Raw genomic sequence first — 13280 nt, 5'->3', positions numbered from 1 at the left:
GAGTTTCATCTTTCTCCATCCACTCACCTAAGTAAGCAGTGAGACGGTCGAGGAACTGAACAGCTGTCTCCTTGTCTTGGAGACGAGCTCGCATGAACTGAACTTTGGCGTCGTCTACTGTGAGACCATACACCTTAGTGAGTGCAGCTTTCATCAGCTCATACATGAGATTGTCTCCACGAATTCTGTGGAGAATATCGAGGGCAGGGCCCTCAAATAAACTAAGAAATTGGAGCTGCTTAGCTGCCTCATCCAGTTGATACATGATTGCCATGTCCTCAAAACGAGCTATGTACGGCTCGATTCGCTCACCTTCCTTGTATGAAGGAAGCTTGATGCGTGGGGTCGCTAGGACATGTGCAGGGAGAACGCTCGTAGAGCTTTGACCAACTGCACCAGATGTATCTGAAGCCAAGGAATCTCGCTTGAGTTTCAGCATTTCATATTTGTGTTTTTCACATGCTTGTCGCTCGGCACGTTCGTGTTCTCGTTCTCTCTCTCGTTCCTCATGCTGTTCTCGCTCGTGTTCTAAGTCGAGTTTGTGCTGTTTTCGCTCGTGTTCGCGCTGTTCTCGCTCGTATTCGAGCTGAATCTTACGCTCTTCACGGGCATCATTCTCGCGCTGCTGGTCCATATTATGCCGTGAGAGTATGTACTCTTTAATTTCAGTTGGGTCTGTAAGACCCATATCTTTGGCTTCCTGTAAAAATATGGTGGTAGCCATGTCGCTAATTTACTGAGCAAGCCGAAACTGAGTACTGACTGCTGCTTCGCAAACGAATACTAATAAACACAAGTAAAGAGTACAGACACAAGCTAGTGGTGACCAGTCTTATCTAGTTAACTGGAAAAGAATAAAGCAAAAATGCAAATGACTGGGAAGACTCAATAATTAACGCAATGGGTACGCCGGCTACCCAGGAGCGAATAAAATCGTCTGGCGTTACCAAAAATAAAGTACTAAATAGAGTTAAGTACTCTATGGATTAATAAAGCAAAAATTCACTTACTAAATTAACGGTAAACACCAGTAAACTTGTGTCTATAAACTTTAATGATAAATACCTAAATATGAACGAGTGAGTATTACCTCGTGAATAGCTTTAGAGCTAGGAGTTAATTCCCTGGAATGAGGTCGCCAATTGTCACGGGGTTTTTAAAATAAATGCAAATGTTATTTAATTGATAATAATGTTCAATAATATTGAAGAGCAGGGACAATGATTGTCTTGCTAAATCAAGCAATGATTACTTTACGCTGGCTTGCTTCGCACGATTCTCTAAGAACGAGAATTTATAAACTTTCTCAACAGTACACAGCAGAGACTAATTACTCAATTGCTGTTTATTAGTACTGTTAGCCTCTGGAGAAAGTTACTTCACCCCTGACAATAAATAACTAATACTATTAAAGATATCAGGTTCTTGCTGATGCTTAACTCCTAGAAGGCACAACGGATTTTAAGCTTAATACAACAAGACTGGCCTAAGTACCAGTTATGAATGGCAAACGTTTATACAAGCTAGGAGCTATAAGAGAAATAAGCTTAATTGCTGAGAAATGAAACACGAGTTTACATTACATTAAGCTCAAGAAAAAGAACTGTTAAATTTATTGATTACAAAAATAAATTTAACGTTACATTTCAAAATCAAATTAATGAGATCGCACTCACTCACTCACTCAAAGGCTAAATTCTTACGCCTAGGAAAAAACACCTTAACTAAACTCTTAAGTCTAGGAAATCGAAAAGGAAATACTGGTCAGTGAATGCAGTGTATCACCAATGAAGGGTGGGAGCCTGGAGAACTGTAGTCTAGTGAGCCTGGGTGCTAGCTGACCTCTCACTGCTGGAGCACAGAACCTCACTTCGTCACAACAGACACTTGACTGAATAAACTCGTGGGAAAAAGGAAGCACCAGGGGCCGCATTTTTAACGGCTAGAGTGAGCGAAACGCGCCCAAAACAAATCGCTCAGCGGAAGCGCTAATGTCTCACACAAAGACGATCACGTATGACAATGAAAAATTGATTTGAAAAGAACTCCCGACCAAATGAGCGGTTAACTGAACGATAAACTGGGATTCCACTTGAGTTCGTGGTTTCCTACAAAAGCCAATGTCACTAGCCGACTCGTGACACGCATGTTGCTGTGGATGAAGGAATAGATGCAGAAGTGAAGTTAAAAATGAATGAAGTAGGAAAGGTGCTGGGAGGAATGAAAAAAGTGTTTTAGATGTCGCTCACTTAGAATGGATGTAAAGAGAAGGCTGTATGAGGGTGTTGTAGTATCGACTGCGTGGTATGGGGCAGAAACGTGGAATATGGGTGTAGCAGAGAGGAAAAGTTTGAATGTAATGGAGATAAGGTGTCTGAGGAGTATGTGTGGAGTGACACACATGGATCGAGTGAGAAATGATGAAGTTTGAAGGAGAACTGGAGTTGTACGGGAGATGGCTGATGGAGTTGAGCAGATGGTGTTGCTATGATTTGGGTATCTGGAGAGCATGCATTTTTTTTTTTTTTTTTTTTTAATGCAAGGAATAAGGAACCAAAGGCTAGGAGCCTGCAATTACAGTTCCTTTCAAGAAAAAACAAAAACAATACAAAAGAGAGCCTAAGGCAACATCTGTTCATTTCAAGATGCCTGGACACATTGCATTTGAAAGACTGGAGGTCATAGGAAGTAGGAAATACAGACAGAGGGAGACAGTTCCAGAGTTGACCTGTTGCATAAATGAAGGACTGGGAGTAACGGTTAACTCTTTCATTAGAGAGTTGGACAGAAAAGGGATGAGAGTTTGTTGCTACACGGGTGCGTAGAGGTGGAGGGATGCAAGCAGAGAGCTCAGAGGAACAGTGACCATGGAAGTAGCGAGAGAAAAGAAATGAAGATGGAACAGTGCGGCGAAGAGACAGAGGTTGAAGGGAGCCAGTAAGAGAAGGAGAGTTAATGAGATGAAAAGCCTTTAACATCACCCTATTGAGAAGAGCTGTATGTGGGGAGACTTCCCACACATGAGAGTTGTACCCTACACAGGGGCGAATAAAACCCGTTTATAAAGTCAACAGCTGTGCAGGGGTAAAGAAGGTACGGAGTCGGCTCAGCACACCTAATTTCTTGGAAGCATATTTTACAAGAGATGTAATATGATCATTCCAAGATAAATCCCAAGTGAATGAGACCTCAAGCATATTCAAGGATGATGCAGGATTAAGGTGGATGTTATTAAACATTAGATGGTACTTCTGTGGAAGATTCTGTCGAGTTGACAGGTGTTAGAACTGAGTCTTTGATGCATTGAAAACAGCAAGATTATTTTTGCTCCAATCAGACATACGAGCCAAGTCAGACATTAGGTGTGCCATAGCCGCATCCCTTGTTTGTTGAAGTAACTGCCGAGATGGACATTGCGGGAACCGAATGGAAAGGTGAAGGATGGAATCATCAGCATATGAGTGGATAGGGTTAGATGTACAGCTTAGAAGATGATTGATGAATAAAAGGAAGAGAGTTGGTGATGGGACAGAGTCCTGAGGAACACCAGTGTTGATAGATCAAGGAGAAGAATGATGGCCATCCACAACAGTGGCTATAGAACAACCAAAAAGGAAGCTGTAGATGGTGGCACAGATAGAAACCATAAGAGGGCAGTTTGGAAAATAAAGATTTATGCCAGAGTCAATCGAAAGCCTTTGAGATGTCAAGTGTAATGGCAAAGCTTTTGCCAAAGTCCCGAAAGGAGGATGACCAGGATTCTGAAAGGTAGGTGAGAAGATCGCCTGTGGAGTGTCCCTGTCGGAACCCATACTGATGATCAGAAAAAAGGTTGTGATAGGAAAGATGCTTTAACATTTTTCTGTTAAGAATAGACTCAAAAACTTTTGAGACACAGGATTTTAAAGCAGTTGGACAGTTAAAGGGTTGGGAATGGTCACCTTTCTTTGGGACTGGCTGAATGAGAGCAAACTTCCAGCAAGAAGGAAAGGTACAAGTTGAAAGACAAAGGCGAAAGTGTTTGCCTAGGCAGGGCATAAGCACGGAAGCGCAGTTCTTGAGAACAACAGAAGGGACTCCATCAGGTCCATATACCTTATTAGTATTGAGGCCAGTGATGGCAGAAAGTATATTAGCTGAAGAAATTTTTATGTCAGCCATGAATAAGTCAGAGAGGGGAAATGATGGAGGAACAGCACCGGAATCGTCTAAGGTGGGACTGGAGGAGAAGGTCTGAGCAAAGAGATCTGCCTTATCAGTAGAAGAAATAGCTACAGAGCCATCAGAGTAGAAAAGAGGAGGGAAGGATGATGAAGTAAAGTTGTTAGAAAGGTCTTTGGCGAGGTGCCAGAAGGAGCGGGAAGAATTCGAGTTGGAGAGTTGAGAGCATTTAGTATGGATGAAAATATTTTCAGCAGAGCAAAGAACAGACTTAGAATGATTCCAGCCAGAAACATAAAAAAGATGTGATTCAGGGGTGGGCCGGCTCTGGTACCTGTTATAAGCCCTCTCCTTGGTGTGGACAGCATTAGAACAAGTGTGATTAAACCAGGGCTTTCTTGCATTGGTCAAGAGGATATGAGAAAGGAATGTATGCTTCCATGTCCGAGAGAATAACCTCTGTAATGCGCAAGGCACACTGAGATGGCTTCTGGCCATGAAAGCAATAATCATTTCAGAAAAATCAAAGAAGTACTGCCTGAGGGCCTCCCAATCCGCAGCTCCAGAGTGCCACAGACGACGTTTCTTTGGAGGGTTCACAGGTCACACAGGAGCGATAGGACAGGTTAATGTAATAAGGTTGTGATCGGAAGAGCCCAATGGAGAGAAAAGATTAACAGTGTAAGCAGAAGGATTGCATGTAAGAAAGAGGTCAAGTATGTTGGAGCTCTCTCCAAGGTGGTCAGGGATACAGGTAGGGTGCTGTACAAGCTGCTCTAGGTCATTAAAGATAGAAAAGATATAGGCTTATTTACCAGGTGGATCAGTGAAAGGAGAGGAGAGCCAAAGGTGTTGGTGAACATTGAAATCTCCTAGAATGGAGATTTCAGAGAAAGGAGAAACAGATAGAATGTGTTCCATCGTAGAAGTAAGATAGTCGAAGAATTTTTGATAGTCAGCAGAATTAGGGGATAAGTAAACAGCGCAGATATATTTAGTCAGAGAATGACAAGAGAGCTGAAGCCAGAGAATAGAGAATTCAGAAGAATCACGTTCAGGGTCACGAGAGCAGGATAAGTCATTGCGTACATATACACAACAGCCACCTTTGGCTTTGAAATTAGTATAGAGAAAGTAGGAGGATACAGAAAAAGGGTTTGCTGTCAGTTGCCTCAGACAGCTGAGTCTCGGTTAAAAAGAGAAGGTGAGGTTTAGAGGAGGAGAGGAGATGTTCAACAGAGAGAAAGTTAGAGGAAAGGCCACGAATGTTGCAGAAATGAAGAAGTAAGTCAGACGGTGGTTCCAGGCAAGTCGATGAGTCGTCACTGGGAGAGGAGCGCATGGTGGGGGCATTTATGGTCCGCCTTGCTCCCCCCTGGGGACTCCGAGACCTGGCTTAAGTCCGCCATTTTCCTTTTTTGATTTTGAAAAAGAAGTGTAGTGTGTACTTTGCATGTAGATTGGTGTTGCCAGTTAGAGAACGTGTATTGGAGAGCATGCTGGCCTGCTCTCTGTGTTACCGAGACACGGAGAAAGTTCAGCAAAGGGGGATGGTCAGGAACTAGTCCTGAGGGCTGATGAAACGGGAGCTACAGCTCTCCCTGTCATCAGCTTTCCATCCACCTTGGGTGTACTTCCCTGCTCGACTGGTGCTACAGTCTACTCCTCACAGATGATAAGTGACTGGTGAAAAAGATAACTGGCTCGGATGTGAGAGGTGTAAGGCTGAGAGAAGCGCTACAATACTGTAGGATCGATGGACAGTGTGAAGAGGGTGTTGGTTGCGAGAGGGATGTCTGTTGAGCACGGAGTGGCTGCACGTGATAGGAATGATTGGAGAGAAATTGTGAATGAATAAATGATGAAGCAGCCCTGAGGGAATATTCTCTCGCATTTGGTCTGATTAGCTGATCAGATCAGGTGTGGGTAAGGGGTTGGGTTCATTATGATGTGGCAGGGATAAACCAACTCTGCTGTCGGGCTCTGCTGCAGATGTCGCTGATAGCACTGCGCAGTTGACTCTTGTGTGGTGTGATGCAGTCAGGATCTGTCTCGTCTCCCCATCGGGCTAAGGTGCAAATGAATGTGTGTGTGTGGATGAGTAAATTGGGAGTGTGTCATCCTGTCTCGGTTACCTCCCTTTCTTTGGGGGAAGCTGCCTAGCTATATAGATAGATAGATTATCCAAAGTCATCTCCAAAACAGTTTTAATATTCAGGTATTGGTCTGCTTTCCAGCATGTATGTCATAGTCATATAAACAGTTCAAGGTGTATGTCACAGTTCATGGGTGAAAGAAGTAAATGAGGTATTGAGATAATTGTTGGTATCAGATGTATCAAACCTGACCCTTCATTCAGCATTCTGAATGGTCAACAATGACTGGTGACTTATGAAATTTGTTTGTGTGGTTACTCTCAGCAAATGTGTAGAAAATTGTTTAAGTGAAAGCTTATTGATTGAGGAATTACTGTATCATTTTACAGATAATGGTAAAGAGATACTGTCAATGAATGAGGTGCTGAGGTACCTAATGAAGAATAGTGGACCTCTGGTGCAACCAGAGGACTTGGCACAGTTACTCAGCATGTCTCAGTACCAGTGGCAGAACTATGCTGACCAACTAAAAGGTAGGCCATTCCTTTGTTTACTTGGGATAATAGTACTAATTTACGTGCATATATGTGTGAAAATTATGCCATGCTTCATCCTGAGGATTCTTTCCATTCAAGTTGGATGTGATATAGTGCAGTATTAGCCGATGTTTTTTGTGGCCTGATAACTGAAGAAAGTGCAAAAACCAGCTAATTACTTGCCAGTGGTTGTTAGTAGCTGTAAGAAAAGAGAAATTTGGGAGGGAAAAAAGATTTGTAGCAGTGTGAGAGACTTAGCTTGGACTTTGTTTACTTGTGGCTGATATTAACCCTTTGAGATTCCAATGACACGTTTTCTTGTCATTTCAAATCCAACCTCTGAGATTCTGACGACACGTTATGCGTCATTTTAAAATACTTTTGTAAAATATTCACCATAAATTACATTTATGCTTCATAACAAAGAGACCTGGGCATAATGTCACGGAATGCTTGTTCTGTGCATGGTGGGCAGTAGTTTTGTAGTTTTGCATGGTTTAAACTCAGACACCCATTTACAGCGTCCAATATCTCTACCTCTCAACTCAGTACAGCCATCTCCATCAATCAAGATCTATCTACGATCAGTGAATGGGGACAAAACAACCTTGTCTTTTTAAATGCTAGTAAAACTAAAATATATACAGTTTACTAATAGACAGATATCGCCAGATTCGTACATTACCTTCAGTGCTACTAATATTCCCATCTCCATAAGTATTGGAATTCTTGGTCTCTCACTTAACAATGCCCTCAGCTGGACCTCTCATGTCAGATCACTTGCTAAAACCGCCTCAAAGAAACTTGGATTATTGTACATAGTCCATAACTTCTTTGCTGATGAGCAGTTAGCTATAATTTATAAGAGTCATGTGTGCTGTCAGCTTGGATATTGCTCACTTTTGTGGAATGGTTATGGAGAGGTTGCATTAAAACAACTAGACAAAATTCAGAACAAAGCTGTTAGAATCATTAACAACCCTGCCATTACAAATAAATTACATCCTCTACAAGTAAGAAGGAATGTTGCCTCCCTTTCATTATTTTACAGATATTTTTTTGGCAAATGCTCAGACGAAGTTGCTTCCATGGTGCCACCTCTCCATGCCTTCCCTCGTGCTACACGGGCATCTGGTAGCACTCATGACTGGAATGTCACTCATACATATTGCAGAACTTCTGCCTATCAGAATTCTTTCATTCCCCGAACTGCATCTCTTTGGAACTCGCTTCCCCAGAGTTGCGTCCCTCCAAATTTTAACCCACAGCTGTTCAAGCTAGGAGTAGACTGTAGCATCAGTCGAGCAGGGCAGTACTCCCAAGGTGGATAGAAAGCTGATGATAGGGAGTGCTGGAGCTACCGTTTCATCAGCCCTCAGGACTAAGTCCCGACCATCCCCCTTTACTGAACTTTTTCAGTGTCTCAGTAACAGAGAGAGTAGGCCAGCATGCTCTCCAATACAAGTTTCTCTAACTATCAACACCAAACTACATGCACAGTACACACCACACATCCTTTTCAAAAATTTGAAAACGGCGTCAAATAACGTAGCCTCGGAGTCCCCATTGGGGGGGGGGGGGACCATAAATGCCCCCACCTTCTGCCCCTCTCCTGGTGACGACTCAAGATGCCTGGAACCACTGTCTGACTCTCTTCTTCATTTCTGCAACATTCGTGGCCTTTCCTCTAACTTTTGCTCTGTTGAGCTCCACCTCTCCTTCTCTAAACCTCACCTTCATTTTCTAACTGAGACTCAGCTGTCTGAGGCAACTGACAACAGACCCTTTTCTGTATCCTTCTACTTTCTTTATACTCATTTCAAAGCCGAAAGTGGCTGTTGTGTATATATACGCAATGACTTATCTTGTTCTCATGTTCCTGAACTCGATTCTTCTGAATTCTCTACACTCTGGCTTCGGCTTTCATGTCATTCTCTGACTAAATATATCTGCGCTGTTTACTTATCTCCTAATTCAACTATCAAAAATTCTTCAACTATCTTACTTCTACGATGGAACACATTCTATCCATTTCTCCTTTCTCTGAAATCTCCATTCTAGGAGATTTCAATGTTCACCACCACCTTTGGCTCTCCTCTCCTTTCACTGATCCACCTGGTGAACAAGCCTACACCTTTTCTGTCCTTAATGACCTAGAGCAGCTTGTACAGCACCCTACCCGTATCCCTGACTGCCTTGGAGAGAGCTCCAGCATACTTGACCTCTTCCTTACAACTAATCCTTCTGCTTACACTGGTAATCTTTTCTCTCCGTTGGGCTCCTCCGATCACAACCTTATCACCTTAACCTATCCTGTCTCTCCAGCATGGCCTGCGGACCCTCCAATGAAACGTCGTCTGTGGCACTTTGGTTCTGTGGATTGGGAGGCCCTCAGGCAGTACTTCTTTGATTTTCCCTGGAATGATTATTGCTTCCATGGCCGAGAGCCATCTGGGTGTGCCTTGTGCATTATGGAGGTTATTCTCTCGGACATGGAAGCATGCATTCCTTTCTTATATCCTTTGAATAATGCATGAAAGCCTTGGTTTAATCACGCTTGTTTTAATGCTGCCTGCAACAAGGAGAGGCCGTATAAAAGGTACCGGAGCCAACCCACCCCAGAATCACATCTTTTATACGTTCCTACCCGGAATCGTGCTAAGTCTGTTCTTCGCTCTGCTACAAATAATTTCATCCATACTAAATGCTCTCAACTCTCTAACTCGAATTCTTCCCTCTCCTTCTGGCACCTTGCCAAAAAACTTTTTAACAACTTTACCTCATCATCCTTCCCTCCTCTTTTCTACTCTGATGGCTCTGTAGGTATTTCTTCTACTGATAAAGCAGATCTCTTTGCTCAGACTTTCTCCTCCACTTCCACCTTAGACGATTCCGGTGCTGTTCCTCCATCACTTCCCCCCCTCTGACTTCCTCATGGCTGACATTAAAATTTCTTCAGCTGGTGTATTTTCTTCCATCACAGGCCTCAATACTAATAAGGTATATGGGCCTGGTGGAGTCCCTCCGGTTGTTCTCAAGAACTGTGCTTCTGTGCTCACACCCTGCCTAGGCAAACTCTTTCGCCTTTGTCTGTCAACTTGTACCTTTCCTTCTTGCTTGAAGATTGCTCTTATACAGCCAGTCCCAAAGAAGGGTGACCATTCCCAACCCTCCAACTATCGTCCAATTGCTTTAAAATCCTGTATCTCAAAAGCTTTCGAGTCTATTCTTAACAGAAAAATTTTAAAGCATCTTTCTAATCACAACCTTCTTTCAGATTGTCAGTATGGATTCCGTCAGGGACGCTCCACAGGCGATCTTCTCACCTACCTTTCAGATTCCTGGTCATCCTCCTTTCAAAGGCATTCGATCGAGTCTGGCATAAATCTTTAATTTCCAAACTGCCCTCTTACGGTTTCTATCCTTCTATCTGTGCCTTCATCTCTAGCTTCCTTTCTGGTCATTCTATAGCCGCTGTTGTAGACGACCATCGTTCTTCTCCTAGATCTATAAACAGTGGTGTTCCTTTGTGCTCTCTTCTATCACCAACTCTCTTCCTTTTATTCATCAATGACCTTCTAAGCTGTACATCTAACCCTATCCACTCATACACTGATTACTCCACCCTTCACCTTTCCATTCGATTCCCACAATGTCCATCTCAGCAGTTACTTCAACAAACTAGGGATGAGGCTATGGCACACCTAATGTCTGACTTGGCTTATATCTCTGACTGGGGTAAAAATAATTTGGTTGTTTTTAATGCATCGAAGACTCAGTTTTTGCACCTATCAACCCAACAAAATCTTCAACAAGTATGCCCACCAATGTTTAATAATAATCAGCTTAATCCTGCATCATCATTGAACATGCTTGGGGTTTCATTTACTCGGGACTTATCATGGAAAGGTCATATTACATCTCTTGTAAAATCTGCTTCCAAGAGATTAGGTGTGCTAAGTTGACTCCGTTCCTTCTTTACCCCTGCACAATTGTTGACTCTATACAGGGGTTTTATCCGCCCCTGTGTGGAGTCCAGCTCTCATGTGTGGGGAGGCTTCCCACACAGCTCTTCTCAATACGGTGGAGTCAAAGGCTTTTCGTCTCATTAACTCTCCCCCTCTTACTGACTCCCTTCAACCTCTGTCTCTTCGCCGCACTGTTGCATCTTTATCTCTTTTCTATCGCTACTTCAATGGTCACTGTTCCTCTGAACTGTCTGCATGCATTCCTCCACCTCTACGACGGGCGCGTAGTACACGTCTAGCAGCAAACTCTCACCCCTTCTCTGTCCAACTCTCTAATGCAAGAGTTAATCGTTACTCCCAGTCCTTCATTTATGCAACAGGTCAACTCTGGAACTGTCTCCCTCTGTCTGTATTTCCTGCATCCTATGATCTCCAGTCTTTCAAACACAGTGTGTCCTGGCATCTCTAAATGAATGGATCTTGAATTTGGCTCTCTCTTGTATTTTGTTTTTCTCTTGTAAGGAACAGTTTTGCGGGCTCGTTGCCTTTGATTCCTTCTTTCTCACATTAAAAAAAAAAGTAACTGTTACAGATATTTTATGAATAGAGGACACGAGTAATCTGGTGTATGGATTTTTTTTTTTATTCTTTTGTTTTTCCTTCCTCTGTTCTGTTATTAAAAAAAAAAAGTATACAGTATATATACTGTATACAGTAAAAGCCCTGTTATTCGGCAGCTGATTATTCGGTAGATCCGACATTTCTGCAGTTTTGAGAAATCGTCCCATTTACGAAAATCTTTGATTGTTCGGCAGATGTCCGGAATCATCTCGGCAGTCCAGGAAGTGTTATCTGTGACTTGTAGGCCTAATGTTTCATTACAATTCTGTATTTTCACTAATTTCTAAATGTTTTCAGATTCAGGTATAGTACTGTATTGATTACAATATTGCACAGTATCATACAGTACAGTAACCACCCCCTCCAAATTAGCGAGGGTTACATTCCAAGCCCCCTTGCTGATTCTTGAAATTTGTTCATTCTTGACGCCTTCCTGAAAGTGACATTTACCGGTAATTGCGTAGCCCATGAACCACTGATACTGTAATGCATCATCCATAAATAAATGGTGCTCATAAAATCAATTTCCCCTTTGTTTTTAGCTGCATGGCCGTGACAGCTCTTGCATTTTTATTCCTCAGCATAATGGTGGAAGGGACTGTCCTGTTTAACTAAACCTAACCTAACTGAGTTTAACTGTACCTAATAATTTAACCAAACTGAACCTAACCTAAAGTCAGAAAAATACTTAAATATAAACTGGAGGAATATGAATTGCTAAGGTCTCTCTGATGAAAGTTAAACCTACATTTAGCGCTCATTGTTTTGTTCGTTTTTATGTTTAATGTGAAAGAGAGAGTATTGATGCAAACAGTAATACTGTATATCCCATTACCCCTTAATAACTTCCGGCACTGAACAACCCTTTACAGTACCGATGTCAGTGATATCAAGTTAGTGTGAGCTATAAAGAAAACTGAACAATTATGGGGAGGGAACGAAGGTCACTGGTATGTTTACACGACTCTACACTACGATTTCAAGCAGTCAGGCGGTCGGTTAATGTCAGATGTTTTCGCCCATTTGGTAAATGCCCCGTAACTTTATCAATTTTTTCGTGACTCATAGCGAATCATAGCATGGGTTTAGGAAGTTAAATAACACATTGCTAGGTGAGCCAGATGATTATCTTCACATCTTTAAGAAAAACAAATTGATTTCAGAAGAATGGAAGAAACTTACTCTACGTACTCAGAGAGGGATTAAATTTCTTCCATTTTCTTCAAGATGTGAAGATAATCGTCTGGAGCACCTAACAATGTGTTATTTAGCTTCCTAAACCCATGCTATGATTCACGGGAGAAGTTACAAAGCTACGGTGCATTTACCAAATGGGCGAAAACATCTGATATTAACTGACCCTCTGACTGCTTGGAATGATATCGTAGAGTCGTGTAAACATACCAGTGACCTTCGTTCCCTTCCCATGATTGTTCACAGTTTTTTCATAGCTCACTAACTCGACATCACTGACATCGGTACTGTAAAGGGTTGTTCAGTGCCGGAGGTTATTAAGGGGTTAATGGAATACATTACTGTTTCACATTTAAACAAACAAACAAACAAACAAAAAGAACAAAAGAGTGAGTGCTAAATGTATGTTTAACCTTCATCAGAAAGACCTTACCAATTCATATTCCTTCACTTTATTTTATGCGATTTTCCGACTATTTTATTTTGTTTGGAAAAAGTACTGTACACAGCACTCGCTCCAAACATATTTGTAATAATATAAGTAGTGATGAGTTCACCAACACAAGTAATGTACTGAGCTGGTAGGTAATATTCCGTATCATTTCGGCCATCCAGGAAGTGTTATCTGACTTATATGCCTACTGTGTCATTACACTTGTATATGTTCACTAATTTATTTATATATTTCAGATTCAGGTATAGTA

At 42.1% G+C, this 13280-nt stretch overlaps 1 protein-coding gene across 1 annotated transcript in view; it reads left to right on the top strand.

Annotated features, from left to right (window-relative positions):
* drosha (ribonuclease 3 drosha) overlaps positions 1-13280 on the top strand; it is a 575197-nt gene that overhangs the window by 231517 nt on the left and 330400 nt on the right. The window contains exon 10 of the mRNA XM_080286434.1: positions 6647-6790. Within this exon, the coding sequence (XP_080142560.1) occupies positions 6647-6790 (144 nt within the window). The remainder of the gene's footprint in view (positions 1-6646; positions 6791-13280) is intronic.

The sequence above is a fragment of the Coenobita brevimanus genome, chromosome 111 (assembly GCF_032717465.1).
Source record: "Coenobita brevimanus isolate Jiangsu-jjx chromosome 111, ASM3271746v2, whole genome shotgun sequence".
NCBI classification, from domain to species: domain Eukaryota; kingdom Metazoa; phylum Arthropoda; class Malacostraca; order Decapoda; family Coenobitidae; genus Coenobita; species Coenobita brevimanus.
This window is presented reverse-complemented; position numbering and strand designations above follow the sequence as displayed.